The sequence below is a fragment of the Pseudophryne corroboree genome, chromosome 6 (assembly GCF_028390025.1).
Source record: "Pseudophryne corroboree isolate aPseCor3 chromosome 6, aPseCor3.hap2, whole genome shotgun sequence".
NCBI classification, from domain to species: domain Eukaryota; kingdom Metazoa; phylum Chordata; class Amphibia; order Anura; family Myobatrachidae; genus Pseudophryne; species Pseudophryne corroboree.
Window position 1 is genome coordinate 363,186,006 of NC_086449.1, and position 22,710 is coordinate 363,208,715.

General features: G+C 48.4%; 1 protein-coding gene across 3 annotated transcripts in view; it reads left to right on the top strand.

Annotated features, from left to right (window-relative positions):
- Positions 1 to 22,710, top strand: part of DENND6B (DENN domain containing 6B) — a 210,646-nt gene that overhangs the window by 181,681 nt on the left and 6,255 nt on the right. The window contains exon 19 of one of the 3 annotated variants that reach the window (XM_063926672.1): positions 15,020 to 15,070. The exons of 1 other annotated variant lie outside the window; for it this stretch is intronic. In XM_063926672.1, coding sequence (XP_063782742.1) covers positions 15,020 to 15,070 — 51 coding nt within the window. Of the gene's footprint in view, positions 1 to 15,019; positions 15,095 to 22,710 lie in introns of all 3 variants that reach the window. One more of the 3 variants, XM_063926671.1, reaches the window with a different exon arrangement.

Genomic DNA, 22,710 nt, shown 5'->3' on the forward strand with positions numbered 1-22,710 from the left:
GCCGACACCTGATTGGATGGCTATGTGGAAGGTCTTAACCGACAGTGTCAACTCCTTACATAAAAGGTTCAATGACGCAGCAGCCTTGGGACAGCCGGGGTCTCAGCCCGTGCCTGCCCAGGCGACTCAGAAGCCGTCAGGGGCTCATAAACGCCCGCTAGCTCAGATGGTAGACACAGATGTCGACACGGAGTCTGACTCCAGTGTAGATGAGGATGAGACAAATGTACAGTCTACAAAGGCCATCCGATGCATGATTACTGCAATGAAAGATGTATTGCACATTTCTGACATTAACCCGGTTACCACCAAGAGGGGTATTATGTTTGGGGAGGAAAAGCAGCCAGTGACTTTTCCCCCATCTGATGAATTAAATGAATTGTGTGAAGAAGCGTGGAGTTCCCCTGATAAGAAACTAGTGATTTCTAAGAGGTTACTGATGGCGTACCCTTTCCCGCCAACGGATAGGTTACGTTGGGAAACATCCCCTAGGGTGGACAAGGCGCTAACACGCTTATCTAAAAGGGTGGCACTGCCGTCTCAGGATACGGCCACCCTAAAGGAGCCTGCGGATAGAAAGCAGGAAGCTATCCTGAAGTCTGTGTATACACACTCTGGTACTCTACTGAGACCTGCTATTGCTTCAGCCTGGATGTGTAGTGCTGCAGCAGCATGGACTGATACCCTGTCAGACAACATATTGATTCCCTCGACAGGGATACTGTTTTGCTAACCCTCGGACATATAAAAGACGTCGTCTTATATATGCGGGATGCCCAGAGGGACATTTGCCTGCTGGCATCTAGAATTAATGCAATGTCCATTTCTGCCAGGAGAGTATTATGGACTCGGCAGTGGACAGGTGATGCTGATTCTAAAAAACACATGGAGGTTTTGCCTTATAAGGGTGAGGAATCGTTTGGGGACGGTCTCTCGGACCTCGTATCCATGACGTTGGGGCTCCACAGGCGGAGCCAGGTGCGGTGGGGGCGCGTCTCCGAAACTTCAGCAACCAGTGGGTTCGCTCACAAGTGGATCTCTGGGCTGTACAAATTGTATCTCAGGGATACAAGCTGGAGTTCGAGACGACTCCCCCTCGCCGTTACCTCAAATCAGCCTTGCCAGCTGCTCCCAGGGAAAGGGAGGTAGTACTGGCGGCAATTCACAAGCTGTACCTCCAGCAGGTGATAATCAAGGTCCCCCTCCTTCAAGAGGGAAGGGGTTACTATTCCACAATGGTTGTGGTACCGAAACCGGACGGTTCGGTGAGACCCATTCTGAATTTAAAATCCTTGAACACTTATATAAAGAAGTTCAAGTTCAAAATGGAATCGCTCAGGGCGGTTATTGCAAGCCTGGAAGAGGGGGATTTTATGGTGTCGCTGGACATCAAGGATGCTTACTTGCATGTCCCCATTTACCCACCTCACCAGGAATACCTCAGGTTTGTGGTACAGGACTGTCATTACCAATTCCAGACGTTACCGTTTGGTCTCTCCACGGCACCGAGAATATTTACCAAGGTAATGGCCGTAATGATGATACTCCTTCGGAAGAAGGGAGTTATAATTATCCCGTACTTGGATGATCTCCTCATAAAGGCGAGGTCCAGAGAGCAGTTGTTGGTCAGCGTAGCACTCTCTCAGGAAGTGTTGCAACAGCACGGCTGGATTCTGAATATCCCAAAGTCGCAGCTGATTCCTGCGACGCGTCTGCTTTTCCTGGGCATGATTCTGGACACAGAACAGAAGAAGGTGTTTCTCCCGGTGGAGAAGGCCCAGGAATTGTCATCTCTGGTCAGGGACCTCCTGAAACCAAAACAGGTGTCGGTGCATCACTGCACGCGAGTCCTGGGAAAGATGGTGGCTTCTTACGAAGCAATTCCCTTCGACAGGTTCCATGCAAGGATCTTTCAGTGGGATCTGTTGGACAAATGGTCCGGATCGCATCTTCAAATGCATCGGTTGATCACCCTGTCCCCAAGGGCCAGGGTGTCTCTGCTGTGGTGGCTGCAGAGTGCTCATCTTCTCGAGGGCCGCAGGTTCGACATACAGGACTGGGTCCTGGTGACCACGGATGCAAGCCTCCGAGGATGGGGGGCAGTCACTCAGGGAAGAAACTTCCAAGGACAGTGGTCAAGTCTGGAGACTTCACTGCACATAAATATACTGGAACTAAGGGCCATTTACAACGCCCTGCGTCAAGCAGAGCCCCTGCTTCAAAACCAGATGGCGTCCCGCCTCAACAAAAAGCTAAAAAAATATTGCGCCAGGTCAAGGGACCCTCAGGCGATAGCTGTGGACGCGCTAGTGACACCGTGGGTCAAGGGACCCTCAGGCGATAGCTGTGGACGCGCTAGTGACACCGTGGGTGTACCAGTCGGTTTATGTGTTCCCTCCTCTTCCTCTCATACCCAAGGTACTGAGGATAGTAAGAAAGAGAGGAGTAAGAACTATACTCATCGTTCCGGATTGGCCAAGAAGAACTTGGTACCCAGAACTACAAGAAATTATCTCAGAGGACCCATGGCCTCTGCCTCTCAGACAGGACCTGTTACAGCAGGGGCCCTGTCTGTTCCAAGACTTACCGCGGCTGCGTTTGACGGCATGGCGGTTGAACGCCGGATCCTAACGGAAAAGGGCATTCCAGATGAAGTGATTCCTACGCTGATAAAAGCTAGGAAGGATGTGACAGCAAAGCATTATCACCGCATATGGCGGTAATATGTCGCTTGGTGTGAGGCCAGGAAGGCCCCAACAGAGGAATTCCAGCTGGGTCGATTTCTGCACTTCCTACAGTCAGGGGTGACTATGGGCCTAAAATTGGGGCCCATAAAGGTCCAGATTTCGTCCCTATCTATTTTCTTTCAAAAAGAACTGGCTTCACTGCCTGAAGTTCAGACGTGCTGCATATTCAGCCCCCTTTTGTGCCTCCAGTGGCACCTTGGGATCTTAACATTGTATTGGATTTCCTGAAATCACACTGGTTTGAGCCACTTAGGACCGTGGAGCTATAGTATCTCACGTGGAAGGTGGTCATGCTGTTGGCCTTAGCTTCGGCTAGGCGTGTGTCAGAATTGGCGGCTTTGTCATGTAAAAGCCCGTCTCTGATCTTCCATATGGACAGGGCAGAATTGAGGACTCAGTTTCCCTAACTGAGGTCTGGAGGAGGGGCATAGAGGGAGGAGCCAGTGCACACCAGATAGTACCTAATCTTTCTTTTAGAGTGCCCAGTCTCCTGCGGAGCCCGTCTATTCCCCATGGTCCTTACGGAGTTCCCAGCATCCACTACGGACTACGAGAAATAGAATTACCGGTGAGTAAATTCGTATTATTTGTCCGTATGCAGAGTTGCATATCTTTGCCAGACATTAAACAAATTGATGTATTTTTGTATTAGTGTATTTCTCATACGTCCTAGAGGATGCTGGGGAGGACATTAAGACCATGGGGTATAGACGGGATCCGCAGGAGACATGGGCACTCTAAAGACTTTTCATTGGGTGTGAACTGGCTCCGCCCTCTATGCCCCTCCTCCAGACCTCAGTTTTAGAAATGTGCCCAGGTCGACTGGATGCACTCTGAGGAGCTCTTCTGAGTTTCTCTGAAAAGACTTATGTTTTTTATTTTCAGGGAGATCTGCTGGCATCAGACTCCCTGCTTCGTGGAAATGAGGGGGCAGAAGCAGAACCAACTTCCTCAGAGTTTCATGGCTCTGCTTCTGGCTGACAGGACACCAGTAGCTCCTGAAGGGAACTGAACGCTAGCCGTGTCTAGATGCTTACTTCCACAGCACGCCGTCACCCCCATCACAGAGCCAGAAGTCAGAAGACAGGTGAGTATAAGAAGAATGATCTTGTATCAAGTAAGTGACGGCTGAGGTGCGGCACGGCTGGTGGGAGCGCACCGCGCCATTGCTGCCCACACACACAGGCACTACAGGGTGCAGGGCACGGGGGAGGTGGGGGCGCCCTGGGCAGCAAGAAAAATACCTCAAACTGGCTAAAAGGAGGCATAAGTTGCCGCTGGCACAGCCCTACCCCCGCCAGTATAAATATTACAGTGTTTCTCTGACGTCCTAAGTGGATGCTGGGGACTCCGTCAGGACCATGGGGAATAGCGGCTCCGCAGGAGACAGGGCACAAAAATAAAGCTTTAGGATCAGGTGGTGTGCACTGGCTCCTCCCCCCATGACCCTCCTCCAAGCCTCAGTTAGGTTTTTGTGCCCGTCCGAGCAGGGTGCAATCTAGGTGGCTCTCTTAAGGAGCTGCTTAGAAAAAGTTTTTAGGTTTTTTATTTTCAGTGAGTCCTGCTGGCAACAGGCTCACTGCATCGAGGGACTTAGGGGAGAGAAGTTCAACTCACCTGCGTGCAGGATGGATTGGCTTCTTAGGCTACTGGACACCATTAGCTCCAGAGGGAGTCGAAACACAGGTCTCACCCTGGGGTTCGTCCCGGAGCCGCGCCGCCGACCCCCCTTGCAGATGCTGAAGATTGAAGGTCCAGAAACCGGCGGCAGAAGACTTTTCAGTCTTCATGAAGGTAGCGCACAGCACTGCAGCTGTGCGCCATTGTTGTCACACACTTCACACCATAGGTCACGGAGGGTGCAGGGCGCTGCTGGGGGCGCCCTGGGCAGCAATGTATAATACCTTTTATGGCTAAAAAATACATCACATATAGCCCTTGAGGCTATATGGATGTATTTAACCCCTGCCAGATATCTCAAACTCCGGGAGAAAAGCCCGCCGGAATAGGGGGCGGGGCTTATTCTCCTCAGCACACAGCGCCATTTTCCTGCTCAGCTCCGCTGTGAGGAAGGCTCCCAGGACTCTCCCCTGCACTGCACTACAGAAACAGGGTAAAACAGAGAGGGGGGGCACTTTTTTTGGCGATATTTTATATATTTAAGCTGCTATAAGGATACAACACTTATATAAGGTTGTTCCCATATATATTATAGCGCTTGGGTGTGTGCTGGCAAACTCTCCCTCTGTCTCCCCAAAGGGCTAGTGGGGTCCTGTCTTCGATAAGAGCATTCCCTGTGTGTCTGCTGTGTGTCGGTACGTGTGTGTCGACATGTATGAGGACGATGTTGGTGTGGAGGCAGAGCAATTGCCGATAATGGTGATGTCACCCCCCAGGGAGTCGACACCGGAATGGATGGCTTCGTTTATGGAATTACGTGATAATGTCAGCACATTACAAAAATCAGTTGACGACATGAGACGGCCGGAAAACCAGTTGGTACCTGCCCAGGCGTCTCAGACACCGTCAGGGGCTGTAAAACGCCCTTTACCTCAGTCGGTCGACACAGACCCAGACACGGACACTGAATCTAGTGTCGACGGTGAAGAAACAAACGTATTTTCAAGTAGGGCCACACGTTATATGATCACGGCAATGAAGGAGGCTTTGCATATCTCTGATACTGCAAGTACCACAAAAAGGGGTATTATGTGGGGGGTGAAAAAACTACCTGTAGTTTTTCCTGAATCAGAGGAATTGAATGATGTATGTGATGAAGCGTGGGTTAACCCAGATAGAAAAGTGCTAATTTCAAAAAAGTTATTGGCATTATACCCTTTCCCGCCAGAGGTTAGGGCGCGCTGGAAAACACCCCCTAGGGTGGATAAGGCGCTCACACGCTTATCAAAACAAGTGGCGTTACCGTCTCCTGATACGGCCGCCCTCAAGGATCCAGCTGATAGGAGGCTGGAAACTACCCTAAAAAGTATATACACACATACTGGTGTTATACTGCGACCAGCCATCGCCTCAGCCTGGATGTGCAGTGCTGGGGTGGTCTGGTCGGATTCCCTGACTGAAAATATTGATACCCTGGATAGGGACAGTATTTTATTGACTATAGAGCAATTAAAGGATGCTTTTCTTTATATGCGAGATGCTCAGAGGGATATTTGCACTCTGGCATCGAGAGTAAATGCGATGTCCATATCTGCCAGAAGAAGTTTATGGACGCGACAGTGGTCAGGTGATGCGGATTCTAAACGACATATGGAAGTATTGCCGTATAAAGGGGAGGAATTATTTGGCGTCGGTCTATCGGATCTGGTGGCCACGGCAACTTCCGGAAAATCCACCTTTTTACCTCAGACCCCCTCCCAACAGAAAAAGACACCGTCTTTTCAGCCGCAGTCCTTTCGGTCCTATAAGAACAAGCGGGCAAAAGGACAGTCATATCTGCCCCGGGGCAGAGGAAGGGGTAAGAGAGGACAGCAAGCAGCCCCTGCCCAGGAACAGAAGCCCTCCCAGGGTTCTGCAAAGCCCTCAGCATGACGCTGGGGCTTTACAAGCGGACTCAGGAGCGGTGGGGGGTCGACTCAAGAATTTCAGCGCACAGTGGGCTTGCTCACAGGTGGACCCCTGGATCCTGCAGGTAGTATCTCAGGGTTACAGGTTGGAATTCGAGAAGTCTCCCCCTCGCCGGTTCCTAAAGTCTGCTTTGCCAACGTCTCCCTCAGACAGGGCGACGGTATTGGAAGCCATTCACAAGCTGTTTTCTCAGCAGGTGATAGTCAAGGTACCCCTCCTACAACAAGGAAAAGGGTATTACTCCACGCTATTTGTGGTACCGAAGCCGGACGGCTCGGTAAGACCTATTCTAAATCTGAAATCTTTGAACCTGTACATACAGAAATTCAAATTCAAGATGGAGTCACTCAGAGCAGTGATAGCGAATCTGGAAGAAGGGGACTTTATGGTGTCCCTGGACATAAAGGATGCTTACCTGCATGTCCCAATTTGCCCTTCACATCAAGGGTACCTCAGGTTCGTGGTGCAAAACTGTCATTATCAGTTTCAGACGCTGCCGTCTGTCCACGGCACCTCGGGTCTTTACCAAGGTAATGGCCGAAATGATGATTCTTCTTCGAAGAAGAGGCGTATTAATTATCCCTTACTTGGACGATCTCCTGATAAGGGCAAGGTCCAGAGAACAGCTGGAGGACGGAGTAGCACTAACCCAATTAGTGCTGCAACAACACGGGTGGATTCTGAATTTTCCAAAATCTCAGTTGACACCGACAACACGTCTGCTGTTCCTGGGAATGATTCTGGACACGGTTCAGAAAAAGGTGTTTCTTCCGGAGGAGAAAGCCAAGGAGTTATCCAAACTTGTCAGGAACCTCCTAAAACCAGGAAAAGTGTCTGTGCATCAATGCACAAGAGTCCTGGGAAAGATGGTGGCTTCTTACGAAGCGATTCCATTCGGCAGATTCCACGCACGAACTTTTCAGTGGGATCTGTTGGACAAATGGTCCGGATCGCATCTGCAGATGCACCAGCGGATAACCTTATCACCACGGACAAGGGTGTCTCTTCTGTCGTGGTTGCAGAGTGCTCATCTGTTAGAGGGCCGCAGATTCGGCATACAGGACTGGGTCCTGGTGACCACGGATGCCAGTCTGAGAGGCTGGGGAGCGGTCACACAGGGAAGAAACTTCCAGGGAGTATGGTCAAGCCTGGAGATGTCTTTTCACATAAATATACTGGAGCTAAGAGCGATTTACAATGCTCTAAGTCTGGAAAAACCCCTGCTTCAGGGTCAGCCGGTGTTGATCCAGTCGGACAACATCACGGCAGTCGCCCACGTAAACAGACAGGGCGGCACAAGAAGCAGGACAGCAATGGCAGAAGCTGCAAGGATTCTTCGCTGGGCGGAAGATCATGTGATAGCACTGTCAGCAGTGTTCATTCCGGGAGTGGACAACTGGGAAGCAGACTTCCTCAGCAGACACGATCTACACCCGGGAGAGTGGGGACTTCATCCAGAAGTCTTCCACATGATTGTGAACCGTTGGGAAAAACCAAAGGTGGATATGATGGCGTCCCGCCTCAACAAAAAACTGGACAGGTATTGCGCCAGGTCAAGAGACCCTCAGGCAATAGCTGTGGACGCTCTGGTAACACCGTGGGTGTTCCAGTCAGTGTATGTGTTCCCTCCTCTGCCTCTCATACCAAAAGTACTGAGAATTATACGGCAAAGGGGAGTAAGAACGATACTCGTGGCTCCGGATTGGCCAAGAAGAACTTGGTACCCGGAACTTCAAGAGATGCTCACGGAGGATCCGTGGCCTCTACCTCTAAGACGGGACCTGCTTCAGCAGGGACCGTGTCTATTCCAAGACTTACCGCGGCTGCGTTTGACGGCATGGCGGTTGAACGCCGAATTCTAAGGGAAAAAGGCATTCCGGAAGAGGTCATTCCTACACTGGTAAAAGCCAGGAAGGAGGTGACTGCACAACATTATCACCGCATTTGGAGAAAATATGTTGCGTGGTGTGAGGCCAGGAAGGCCCCCACGGAGGAATTTCAACTGGGTCGATTCCTACATTTCCTGCAAACAGGATTGTCTATGGGCCTCAAATTGGGGTCCATTAAGGTTCAAATTTCGGCCCTGTCGATTTTCTTCCAGAAAGAATTGGCTTCAGTTCCTGAAGTCCAGACTTTTGTAAAAGGAGTACTACATATACAGCCCCCGGTTGTGCCCCCAGTGGCACCGTGGGATCTTAATGTAGTTTTGGATTTTCTCAAATCCCATTGGTTTGAGCCACTCAAATCGGTGGAGTTGAAATATCTTACATGGAAAGTAACCATGCTACTGGCCCTGGCTTCAGCCAGGAGAGTATCAGAATTAGCGGCTTTATCATATAAGAGCCCATATCTGATTTTCCATTCGGACAGGGCAGAACTGCGGACGCGTCCTCAATTTCTGCCTAAGGTGGTGTCAGCGTTTCACCTGAACCAGCCTATTGTGGTGCCTGCGGCTACTAACGATTTGGAGGATTCCAAGTTGTTGGACGTGGTCCGGGCATTGAAAATATATATTTCAAGAACGGCTGGAGTCAGAAAGTCTGACTCGCTGTTTATATTGTATGCACCCAACAAGCTGGGTGCTCCTGCTTCTAAGCAGACGATTGCTCGTTGGATTTGTAGCACAATTCAACTTGCACATTCTGTGGCAGGCTTGCCACAACCAAAATCTGTCAAGGCCCATTCCACAAGGAAAGTGGGCTCATCCTGGGCGGCTGCCCGGGGGGTCTCGGCATTACAACTCTGCCGAGCAGCTACGTGGTCGGGGGAGAACACGTTTGTAAAATTCTACAAATTTGATACCCTGGCTAAAGAGGACCTGGAGTTCTCTCATTCGGTGCTGCAGAGTCATCCGCACTCTCCCGCCCGTTTGGGAGCTTTGGTATAATCCCCATGGTCCTGACGGAGTCCCCAGCATCCACTTAGGACGTCAGAGAAAATAAGATTTTACTTACCGATAAATCTATTTCTCGTAGTCCGTAGTGGATGCTGGGCGCCCATCCCAAGTGCGGATTGTCTGCAATACTTGTACATAGTTATTGTTACAAAAAAAATCGGGTTGTTATTGTTGTGAGCCGTCTGTTCAGAGGCTCCTACGTTTGTCATACTGTTAACTGGGTTCAGATCACAAGTTGTACGGTGTGATTGGTGTGGCTGGTATGAGTCTTACCCGGGATTCAATATCCTTCCTTATTGTGTACGCTCGTCCGGGCACAGTATCCTAACTGAGGCTTGGAGGAGGGTCATGGGGGAGGAGCCAGTGCACACCACCTGATCCTAAAGCTTTATTTTTGTGCCCTGTCTCCTGCGGAGCCGCTATTCCCCATGGTCCTGACGGAGTCCCCAGCATCCACTACGGACTACGAGAAATAGATTTATCGGTAAGTAAAATCTTATTTTTTATGAGTGTAAAGAGCTTCTTCCTCAGTCAGCCAGCACACTGCTCAGTGCCATTTTCTCTCTCTCCTCAGGCTGCAGAGAACACGCTGGTCCTCTCCTCCACTTCTGACAAGTACAGGGTGCTATTAAGGGGGGGCACAAAGTGATTGTGGTGCATTTGATAGTGTATATGGGTGGTATTCATGTGACCGCCGGTCAGCTGACCGACAGTCACGTGACCTCCTCCACCAGCCCGACGGGTCACTATCCCGATGGTGGGAATATAACCCGTGGCAACCGCAGGTCACCACCGAGCCCGCAAGGGGCTTGCTGCACTCGCCCCTCCCCGCCGGGATCCCGGCGTTGGTATGCTGCCGGGATCCCGGCGTCGGTAAGCTGACCGGCGGTCAGTAGACCGCCGGTCAGCAGTACTACACCCGTGTATATTACTATTTAAAAAGCGCTGTTGGGCTGTGGACATACTGTGTTCACAGGAAATACTGGCGCTGGGATTGTGAACTGGCTGCTCCTATCCTGTATCCCTCTGACAGATTTTACTGTAGGTCTGTCCCCAAAATAAGTCCCAGTGTGTCTGTTGGTGTGCTGTACACATGTTAGGCATGTCTGAGGCAGGGAATTCCTCCTCGGAGGAAGCCATTTTAGGGACACAGAGTTGTAATGTGGTGGCGCTACCGGCACACCAAGAGCCTGCATGGGTGAAAGAGATACGTGACAGTATGCATCTGATTAACTGTAGATTAGATAAGTCTGAATCTAAGACTGCATGCTGGAGAAAATCGGTGGAAGATGTGATTTTTCAGGATGCTGTTATTCCTTATGCGGGCGGCCCCTCTGGGTCACATAAGAGACCATTTGCAAATGTTGTAAACACTGATACCGACACGGATTCTGACTCTTGTGTCGACGATAGTGAATCCAGAGAGATAGATCATAAATTGGCAAAAAATATACAATATATGATTGTGGCTATAAGGGACGTGTTGGAGATTACAGAAACCGCTCCTGTACCTCAGGAGAAGGTGTATTTATGTAAGGAAAAGAAATCCAAAGTCACGTTCCCTCCTTCACACGAACTAAATGCTCTGTTTGAAGGGATGTGGTTGAATCCTGCTAAAAGATTTCGTATTCCCAAAAGGATTCACATAACTTATCCTTTCCCAGCTGAGGACAGGAAAAAGTGGGAGTCACCCCCTGTGTTAGACAGTGCACTTTCCAGGTTGACAAAGAAGGTAATTCTCCCTGCTCCTGGCACGGCTTCTCTTAAAGAGCCGGCAGACCGCAAAATGGAAACGACATTGAAATCCATTTATGTTACCAATGGTACACTGATCAGTCCCACTATTGCCTGTGCATGGGTGAGTCGCGCTATTGAAAAATGGTCAGAAAGCGTGTCATCAGAAATTGACACGCTTGATAAAGATGAGATACTCCTTAAGTTAGGGAATATCAAGGACGCTGCCGCCTACATGCTGGAATCAATTAAGGATATTGGGCTCTTGAGTTCACAGGCCGCTACCATGGCAGTATCGGCTAGGCGGGCGTTGTGGATTTGCCAATGGAACACGGATGCAGATTCCAAAAGAAACATGGAAGCTCTCCCATATAAAGGTGAGGCCTTATTTGGCGATGGCCTGGATGCGTTAGTCTTGGCGGCTACCGCAGGTAAGTCGACATTTGTGCCCTCTGCGCCTGCACCGGCAAAAAAGACCTATCACCCGCAAATGCAGTCCTTTCGGCCCAATAAATACAAAAAGACGAGAGGTTCCCCCTTCTTTGCAGGTAGGGGAAGGGGAAAGAAGGCCACAGCGGCTCCAGGTTCCCAAGAGCAGAAGTCTACCGCTACTTCTGCCAAATCCCCAGCATGACGCTGGAGCTCCCTTGCGGTACGCCGTTCGGGTGGGGGCACGTCTCAGACTCTTCAGCCAGGATTGGATTCTGTCTGGCCTGGATCCCTGGGTGTTGCAAATAGTATCCCAGGGATACAAACTGGAGTTTCAAGACGTTCCCCCATGCCGATTTTTCAAATCGACCTTGCCAGTTTCTCCGCCAGAGAGAGAAGCAGTAACAGCGGCAATCCAAAAATTATGTCAAGACCAGGTCATAGTCCTGGTACCGTTGTCACAACAAGGGGCGGGGTTTTTTATTGAAGCCTCTTTGTTGTTCCGAAGCCGGACGGCTCGGTCAGACCGATCCTAAATCTTAAAGATCTGAATTGCTTCCTGAAAAGGTTCAAGTTCAAGATGGAATCACTTCGGGCGGTGATTGCCAGTCTGGAGGAGGCAGACTACTTGGTGTCGGTGGACATAAAGGATGCTTACCTGCATGTTCCCATTTATCCTCCTCACCAGGCTTATCAGAGATTCGCGGTTCAGGACTGCTATTACCAATTCCAGACGTTACCTTTCGGTCTCTCCACGGCGCCGAGAGTATTCACCAAGGTGATGGCGGAGCTGATGGTCCTCCTTCGTCAGAAAGGAGTCAATATAATCGCTTATCTGGACGACCTCCTGATAAAGGCGAGATCCAGGGAGCAGTTGTTACAAAACATATCCCTCTCCTTGTCATTACTCCAACAACACGGGTGGATCATAAATTACCCAAAGTCACAGTTGGAACCGACTACAAGGTTGTCTTTCCTCGGGATGATTCTGGACACAGAAGTTCAGAGAGTATTTCTTCCGCTGGAAAAGGTTCTGGAAATCAAGAAAATGGTAAAACAGATATCGAAACCATCAAGTGTGTCGATCCATCAGTGCATTCGGTTGTTGGGGAAGATGGTGGCGGCCTACGAGGCCATACAGTTTGGCAGGTTCCATGCCAGAGTATTCCAGTGGGACCTGTTGGACAAGTGGTCGGGGTCACACCTACACATGCACAGAAAGATAATCCTGTCGTCAAAAACCAGGATTTCGCTCCTGTGGTGGTTGCACAGCTCTCACCTGCTAGAGGGACGCAGGTTCGGCATTCAGGACTGGGTCCTGGTAACCACGGATGCAAGTCTCCGAGGCTGGGGAGCAGTCTCTCAGGGAGAAAACTTCCAGAGACGTTGGTCACATCAGGAAGCCTCCCTTCACATAAACGTACTGGAGCTAAGAGCCATTTACAACGGCCTTCAACAAGCGGTACATTTTCTTCAAGACCGTCCCGTGCAAATCCAGGTGGACAATGTAACAGCAGTCGCATACATAAACAGGCAGGGTGGAACAAAAAGCAGAGCGGCAATGGCAGAGGCGACAAAAATCCTCCGCTGGGCAGAAAAACATCTACAAGCTCTGTCGGCAATATTCATTCCGGGAGTAGACAACTGGGAAGCAGACTTCCTCAGCAGACACGATCTCCATCCAAGAGAGTGGGGCCTCCACCAAGAAGTCTTCGCAGAGGTGACAAGTCTTTGGGGAGTTCCTCAAATAGACATGATGGCGTCCCGTCTCAACAAGAAGCTTCAGAGATACTGTTCCAGGTCAAGAGACCCTCAAGCAGTAGCAGTGGATGCACTGGTGACCCAGTGGGTTTTTCCGTCAGTGTATGTCTTCCCTCCACTTCCGCAGATCCCAAAAGTACTCAAGATCATAAGAAAAACAAGGGTTCGAGCGATTTTCATTGCCCCAGACTTGCCAAGGAGGGCTTGGTACCCAGATCTTCAGCAGTTGCTCATAGAAGATCCTCTGCCTTTTCCTCCTCGGGAGGACCTGCTGCAGCAGGGGCCGTGCGTGTACCAGGACTTACCGCGGCTACGTTTGGCGGCATGGCTGTTGAGCGCCGTATCCTAGCCAGGAAGGGTATTCCTAAGAAGGTCATCCCCACCCTTATTCAGGCCAGAAAGGGAATAACGTCGAAACATTACCACCGTATTTGGAGAAAATATGTGTCTTGGTGTGAATCCAAGAAAGCTCCTACGGAAGAATTTCAGTTAGGACGTTTTCTCCATTTTTTTGCAGGATGGTGTGGAGGCGGGCCTCCGATTGGGATCAATAAAGGTCCAGATTTTGGCCTTGTCAGTGTTCTTCCAAAAACAATTGGCCTCTCTTCCAGAGGTTCAGACCTTCGTGAAAGGAGTTCTGCACATCCAGCCTCCATTCGTGCCTCCAGTGGCACCATGGGACCTTAACGTGGTATTGCAGTTCCTTCAATCGGATTGGTTTGAGCCTCTACAAAAGATAGAGTTGAAGTTTCTCACTTGGAAAGTGGTAATGCTTTTGGCAATTGCATCCGCAAGGTGGGTGTCTGAATTGGGGGCCTTGTCTCACAAGAGCCCTTACCTGATTTTCTTCCAAAGGTGGTTTCATCTTTCCACATAAACCAACCTATTGTAGTGCCAGTAGTTACTGACACATTCACTGATACAAAATCTCTAGATGTGGTTAGAGCTTTGAAAATCTATGTTGCTAGAACGGCTCGTATACGGAAAACAGAGACTCTGTTTGTCCTGTATGATCACAACAAGATTGGCTGTCCTGCTTCCAAGCAGACTATTGCACGTTGGATTAGAAATACGATTCAGCAAGCTCATACTACGGCTGGATTGCTGTTACCGACGTCGGTAAAGGCCCACTCCACTAGGAAGGTGGGCTCATCCTGGGCGGCTGCCCGGGGGGTCTCGGCATTACAACTTTGCCGAGCAGCTACTTGGTCAGGGTCAAACACATTTGCTAAGTTCTACAAGTTTGACACCTTGGCAGATGAGGACCTCAAGTTTGGTCAATTGGTGCTGCAGGGTCATCCGCACTCTCCCGCCTGTACTGGAGCTTTGGTATAGACCCCATGGTCTTGATGTCGTCCCCAGCATCCTCTAGGACGTATGAGAAAATAGGATTTTGATAACCTACCGGTAAATCCTTTTCTCCTAGTCCGTAGAGGATGCTGGGCGCCCGTCCCAGTGTGTACTTTACCTGCAGTTTAGTTATTAGAGTTCCACAAGTTGTGTTATCTTGTTTTCAGCATGTTGCTGCAATTGGTTCATGCCTGTTGGCGTGTGTTATATTGAATGCCATGTGTGCGGCATGGTTGAGGGTGTGAGTTGGTAGATATCTCACCACTAGTTAAGTAATTCCTTTCCTCGAAATGTCAGTCTCCCTGGGCACAGTTCCTACAACTGAGGTCTGGAGGAGGGGCATAGAGGGAGGAGCCACTTCACACAATGAAAAGTCTGTAGAGTGCCCATGTCTCCTGCGGATCCCGTCTATACCCCATGGTCTTGATGTCGTCACCAGCATCCTCTACGGACTAGGAGAAAAGGATTTACCGGTAGGTTATCAAAATCCTATTTTTTTATGTATTTTATACAGAATATTGCAGCATGGATAAAGAACAAATCAGAGGTGGAGATTGTGGATCTGGTACTGAAATTGCGAGACAAATTGGTATTGTATCCAAATAAATTTGTCTATATTGATATGCATCAGCTAATAATATCACATTTTCCGACCCTGTATTTGTCAATCACACACACGCCAATAATGTATGTATCAATCGTTGTTGCAGGAGCATTCCTGCAGGTGACACCAGGTAAACTGTCTATGAAACATAGCACTAGATTATGTGCAAAACATAAATAGTCAAGAAATATAGTACATACAGTATAGAGTAGTGTGCCATTAGTTCATCTGCTCGCTATTTAGCCACCCAAATATGAAGTAGAGGCCTCAATATTTCAAATGACAGACCACGATTTAAAAGTAACTGCAGTGTTCCTGCGTGTGTGTGTGTGTGTGTGTGTGTGTGTGTGTGTGTGTGTGTGTACATATATATGTATATATATATATATATATATATAAAGCGAGTTGAATCGCACACACTTTCCAATCTTTTGCTGGGTGCACGGTGAAGCAATTAGTATAAGGTAGTTCGTGGACTTTCCACATAAACCAGCACACCATAGGTAGCAGAAATTTCAATTCATTTAATCCATATTAATTTTCCAAAAGTGCAATGTGCAATGTGCAAGCATAGGCATGGATAATAAAATGATACTTAGCAGTTCAATGCATCAGAGTGAGTGCCAGCTCCTACAGCTGTTTCGGTGCCGAAGCACCTTCATCATGGGAATAGCCATCAGTGTATTCTGCCCTAGCCAAACACCACATGTATATATACCAATCTAATCACCAATTAACAAACAAAGTACAAAAACCTGTCCATTCAATCATTAACCAAGTGCTCACCAATCAAATGTGTAAAACGAAGGTCATCCTGCTCCTCCCCAGCAGCCGCATCCCGCCATGGTCCCCCAGCGTTTCCTATACTGCCTGTAAGTCACCGGCCACGTCTTCCGGTGGCCAAAACTAATGTCTCAGGTCAGGGCCTCAGGGGCAGCATTATTCATTGCGCCTCCCGGAAGTGACGCGGTATACCCGCTGTCATCACTTGTCCGGCCTTACTGACGTTGCTAAGCAACCGAAACTATAAACAAAAGGTGCTGGCCGGCCAATAGACACCGGGGCAATGTTGCATGTCGCGCCTCCCGGAAATCATGCGGTATCCGCTCCGTCCACACTTATCCTGTATGCACCAATCACGTTGCTAAGCAACTACAGTATAATTACAGGCCCTGTACGGCCAATGGCATTGCTGCAGCGGCGGGGGGGTGTAACAGCATTCAAACTGCTCATTGCCACAGTAAACAATACAGATGCACTAAATACATAGTACACCAATTTGTTAGAGCACTTGGAAGTAATAACCTTATACAATGATTGAGATGGAATAGACCATAAGACCGTGTCCCTCAAAGGAATTGATAACCATAAATCACATTATCAGTACTAAAACTATTTGCAGAGACAGGAGGAAGAAAACATATCTCACTGACACTATCTAACTATTGTAGACAAGGAGATATACATATGTTCCACAAATAACATCCAACTGTTGATGGTCCCATCAGATACATCAAAATCCAAAAACAATCTATATGAATGAACTAAAGGACAATTCCTCGTTTAACCCTTGTGGGGCCATTGCTTGTAGATACTAGATTGTAGAGCCATTTACATTCTTTTTGCAATAGGCATTTGTTCCTATCACCACCTCTACGTGAGGGAGGCACCTGTTCAATTGGCATCACTTTAAAATCTCGGATGGTATGTTTGACTGCTGCAAAATGTCGTGCTACTGGTGGTGTGCTGGTGTCTACTTTCAGTAGAGCTTTTTTAATTGAACTGCGATGCATTGCCACTCGCTCCTTCAGCATCCTCTGGGTCTTCCCCACGTATATCATTTTGCATGGGCACCAGATTACATACACAACATATTTCGTATCACATGTCATTCGTTGTCTTATCTGGTAGATCTTATTCGTAATAGGATTTTGAAAATGAATCCCAGTCTGTAGGAAACTGCAATTCGCGCAGCCCATGCATTTGTGCACTCCATTCTGTGGTTGCAGCCATCCCGTGCCTGTCACCACTCGAGGACTGATGTCCGAGTAGACCATTTGTTCTTTTAAGTTATTACTCCTTTTATAACAAAAAAGCGGTTTCTCCTTGCACACTTGTTCAAGTATTGGATCACTTTGAACAATGTGCCAATGTGACAGAATAGCTTGTCTAATTGCCCCTGATGAAATGGAGTAGGTGCTGGACAGTAACATTCTCCCACTATCAGCCTGTTTCTTTTTGGGGATCAAAAGTTCCTTTCTGTCCAATAGTAGGCATCTCTGTATGGCATCATTCACCTCAACTCTGTCATGCCCACGTTGTAGAAATTTGTCCCCCATTTGATTCAATGCCTCAGGAAGTTTACTGTGGTCAGAGGTAGTCCTAACCGCCCTAATCAATTGTGAGTAGGGCAAACCTTTCTTCAAAGGTTGTGGATGGAAGCTGGCAAACTGTAATAATGTATTTTTATCTGTAGGCTTTCAGAATATTTCAGTGAAGAATTGTCCCTCACATATGTTGACCTTCACATCTAAAAATTCAATACTTTTTGGACTGCTGGTATACATCTATGAATCTGGTGTAGAAATTCTACACCAGATTCATAGATGATTTGTTTTTAATTTGGACAGGAGGGAGTCAATTGTTAGAAGCATTTATCACTAAGCTGAATGGTGTTGATGGGTCCATCAGATTTACGTATACCAGCAGTCCAAAAAGTATTGAATTTTTAGATGTGAAGGTCAACATATGTGAGGGGCAATTCTTCACTGAAATATTCTGCAAGCCTTCAGATAAAAATACATTATAACAGTTTGTAATAATTTCTGCTACCTATGGTGTGCTGGTTTATGTGGAAAGTCCACATATATATATATATAGTATTGCGTTCATACAGATGGCTCTGTATAGATAGATAATAGTTCATGTAAGGGAATAGACAGATATATAAATAAGGTATGGCGATTGGCTGTTTATTCCTTTGCAATGGGGGAAGTTGCCATTTAAATCTCGACTGCATGCAGCGCTTACCTCCTGTAGGTGTTTGATGGTCTTAAGATTGTCTTAAGATTCTCAACTCCATGTTGAGAAAAGGGCATTGTTAGATGAACCTGCGTTGTCGTGCCCTTTGTCTGTTGCCGGCTGAGCTGCTGCCAGCATGTTGGGCTTGCAGGAGCTGATAAAGACCTTAAACCATTACATTCATATTTGTGATAGTCATTAGAAACTATTGTATATAGGGGGTAATTCCAAGTTGATCGCAGCAGGAATTTTTTTTGCAGTTGGGCAAAACCATGTGCACTGCAGGGGAGGCAGATATAACGTGCAGAGAGAGTTAGATTTGGGTGTGGTGTGTTCAATCTGCAATCTAATTTGCAGTGTAACAATAAAGCAGCCAGTATTACCCTGCACAGAAATAAAATAACCCACACAAATCTAACTCTTTCTGCACATGTTATATCTGCCTCCCCTGCAGTGCACATGGGCCCTCATTCCGAGTTGTTCGCTCGCTAGCTGCTTTTAGCAGCATTGCACACGCTAAGCCGCCGCCTACTGGGAGTGAATCTTAGCATAGCAGAATTGCGAACGAAAGATTAGCAGATTTGCGAATAGAAAATTCTTAGCAGTTTCTGAGTAGCTCGAGACTTACTCAGCCATTGCGATCAGTTCAGTCAGTTTCGTTCCTGGTTTGACGTCACAAACACACCCAGCGTTCGCCCAGACACTCCCCCGTTTCTGCAGACACTCCCGCGTTTTTCCCAGAAACGGCTGCGTTTTTTCGCACACACCCATAAAATGGCTAGTTTCCGCCCAGAAACACCCACTTCCTGTCAATCACACTCCGATCACCAGAACGAAGAAATTTCTTCGTTAAGCCGTGAGTAAAATACCAAACTTTTTAGCAAATTTACTTGGCGCAGGCGCACTGCGAACGTTGCGCATGCGCAGTTTGCGACTAATCGCACCGATGCGAAGAAAAATAACGAGCGAACAACTCGGAATGAGGGCCATGGTTTTGCTCAACTGCTAAAAAATTTCCTGCTGCGATCAACTTGGAATTACCCCCATAAAGTAGTTTGCATACATTGTTTGCTTAATTGCTGCGGAGGATTAATTGACGTGTGTGCTTGTCACATTTCAACATCAATATCACTAAATATTTACAGTACCCACACAAATTGTACTTTCAGTAAATACCATTTCTCTAACGTCCTAGTGGATGCTGGGGACTCCGTCAGGACCATGGGGAATAGCGGCTCCGCAGGAGACAGGGCACAAAAGTAAAAGCTTTAGGATCAGGTGGTGTGCACTGGCTCCTCCCCCTATGACCCTCCTCCAAGCCTCAGTTAGATTTTTGTGCCCGGCCGAGAAGGGTGCAATCTAGGTGGCTCTCCTAAAGAGCTGCTTAGAGTAAAAGTTTTGTTAGGTTTTTTATTTTCAGTGAGTCCTGCTGGCAACAGGCTCACTGCATCGAGGGACTTAGGGGAGAGAAGTGAACTCACCTGCGTGCAGGATGGATTGGCTTCTTAGGCTACTGGACACCATTAGCTCCAGAGGGAGTCGGAACACAGGTCTCACCCTGGGGTTCGTCCCGGAGCCGCGCCGCCGACCCCCTTGCAGATGCCGAAAAATGAAGAGGTCCAGAAACCGGCGGCAGAAGACTTTTCAGTCTTCATAAGGTAGCGCACAGCACTGCAGCTGTGCGCCATTGTTGTCAGCACACTTCATAACAGCGGTCACTGAGGGTGCAGGGTGCTGGGGGGGGCGCCCTGGGCAACAATGATAGTACCTTATTCTGGCTAAAAATACATCACATATAGCCCCTGGGGGCTATATGGATGTATTTAACCCCTGCCAGGTCTCAGAAAAACGGGAGAAGAAGCCCGCCGAAAAGGGGGCGGGGCCTATTCTCCTCAGCACACAGCGCCATTTTCCCTCACAGAAATGCTGGTGGGAAGGCTCCCAGGCTCTCCCCTGCACTGCACTACAGAAACAGGGTTAAAACAGAGAGGGGGGGCACTGATTTGGCGATATGACTACATATATTAAAATGCTATAAGGGAAAAGCACTTATATAAAGGTTGTCCCTGTATAATTATAGCGTTTTTGGTGTGTGCTGGCAAACTCTCCCTCTGTCTCCCCAAAGGGCTAGTGGGTCCTGTCCTCTATCAGAGCATTCCCTGTGTGTGTGCTGTGTGTCGGTACGTGTGTGTCGACATGTATGAGGACGATGTTGGGAGGCGGAGCAAATTGCCTGTAATGGTGATGTCACTCTCTAGGAAGTCGACACCGGAATAGATGGCTTATTTAAGGAATTACGTGATAATGTCAACACGTTGCAAGTCGGTTGACGACATGAGACGGCCGGCAAACATATTAGTATCTGTCCAGGCGTCTAAAACACCGTCAGGGACGTTATAATGCCCATTTTATCTCAGTCGGTCGACACAGACACAGACACGGACACTGACTCCAGTGTCGACGGTGAAGAAACAAGCGTATTTCCTTTAGGGCCACACGTTACTTGTTAAGGGCAATGAAGGAGGTGTTACATATTTCTGATACTACAAGTACCACAAAAAAGGGTAGTATGTGGGGTGTGGAAAAACTACCTATAGTTTTTCCTGAATCAGATAAATTAAATGAAGTGTGTGATGAGGCGCGGGGTTCCCCCGATAGAAAATTATTGGCGGTATACCCTTTCCCGCCAGAAGTTAGGGCGCGTTGGGAAACACCCCTTAGGGTGGATAAGGCGCTCACACGCTTATCAAAACAAGTGGCGGTACCGTCTCCAGATACGGCCGCCCTCAAGGAGCCAGCTGATAGGAGGCTGGAAAATATCCTAAAAAGTATATACACACATACTGGTGTTATACTGCGACCAGCGATCGCCTCAGCCTGGATGTGCAGCGCGGGGGTGGCTTGGTCGGATTCCCTGACTGAAAATATTGATACCCTTGACAGGGACAGTATTTTATTTACTATAGAGCATTTAAAGAATGCATTTCTATATATGCGAGATGCACAGAGGGATATTTGCACTCTGGCATCAAGAGTAAGTGCGATGTCCATATCTGCCAAAAGATGTTTATGGACACGACAGTGGTCAGGTGATGCAGATTCCAAACGGCACAAAGATGTATTGCCGTATAAAGGGGAGGAGTTATTTGGGGTCGGTCCATCGGACCTGGTGGCCACGGCAACTGCTGGGAAATCCACCGTTTTTACCCTAAGTCACATCTATGCAGGAAAAGACACCGTCTTTTCAGCCTCAGTCCTTTCGTCCCCATAAGCATATCTGCCCAGGGATAGAGGAAAGGGAAGAAGACTGCAGCAGGCAGCCCATTCCCAGGAACTGAAGCCTTCCACCGCTTCTGCCAAGTTCTCAGCATGACGCTGGAGCCGTACAGGACCCCTGGATCCTACAAGTAGTATCCCAGGGGTACAGATTGGAAAGTCGAGACGTTTCCCCTCGCAGGTTCCTGAAGTCTGCTTTACCAACGTCTCCCTCCGACAGGGAGGCAGTATTGGAAACAATTCACAAGCTGTATTCCCAGCAGGTGATAATCAAAGTACCCCTCCTACAACAAGGAAAGGGGTATTATTCCACACTATATTGTGGTACTGAAACCAGAAGGCTCGGTGAGACCTATTCTAAATCTGAAATATTTGAACACTTACAAAGGTTCAAATCAAGATGGAGTCACTCAGAGCAGTGATAGCGAACCAGGAAGAAGGGGACTATATGGTGTCCCGGGACATCAGGGATGCTTACCTCCATGTCCCAATTTGCCCTTCTCACCAAGGGTATCTCAGGTTCGTGGTACAGAACTGTCACTATCAGTTTCAGACGCTGCCGTTTGGATTGTCCACGGCACTCCGGGTCTTTACCAAGGTAATGCCCGAAATGATGATTCTTCTTCGAAGAAAATGGACGACCTCCTGATAAGAGCAAGGTCCAGAGAACAGTTGGAGGTCGGAGTAGCACTATCTCAAGTAGTTCTACGACAGCACGGGTGGATTCTAAATATTCCAAAACCGCAGTTGTTTCCGACGACACGTCTGCTGTTCCTAGGGATGATTCTGGACACAGTCCAGAAAAAGGTGTTTCTCCCGGAGGAGAAAGCCAGGGAGTTATCCGAGCTAGTCAGGAACCTCCTAAAACCAGGAAAAGTGTCAGTGCATCATTGCACAAGAGTCCTGGGAAAAATGGTGGCTTATTACGAAGCGATTCCATTCGGCAGATTCCACGCAAGAACTTTTCAGTGGGATCTGCTGGAAAAATGGTCCGGATCGCATCTTCAGATGCATCAGCGGATAACCCTATCTCCAAGGACAAGGGTGTCTCTCCTGTGGTGGTTACAGAGTGCTCATCTTCTAGAGGGCCGCAGATTCGGCATTCAGGATTGGATGCTGGTGACTACGGAGGCCAGCCTGAGAGGCTGGGGAGCAGTCACACAGGGAAAAAATTTTCAGGGAGTGTGATCAAGTCTGGAGACTTTTCTCCACATAAATATACTGGAGCTAAGGGCAATTTATAATGCTCTAAGCTTAGCAAGACCTCTGCTTCAAGGTCAGCCGGTATTGATCCAGTGGGACAA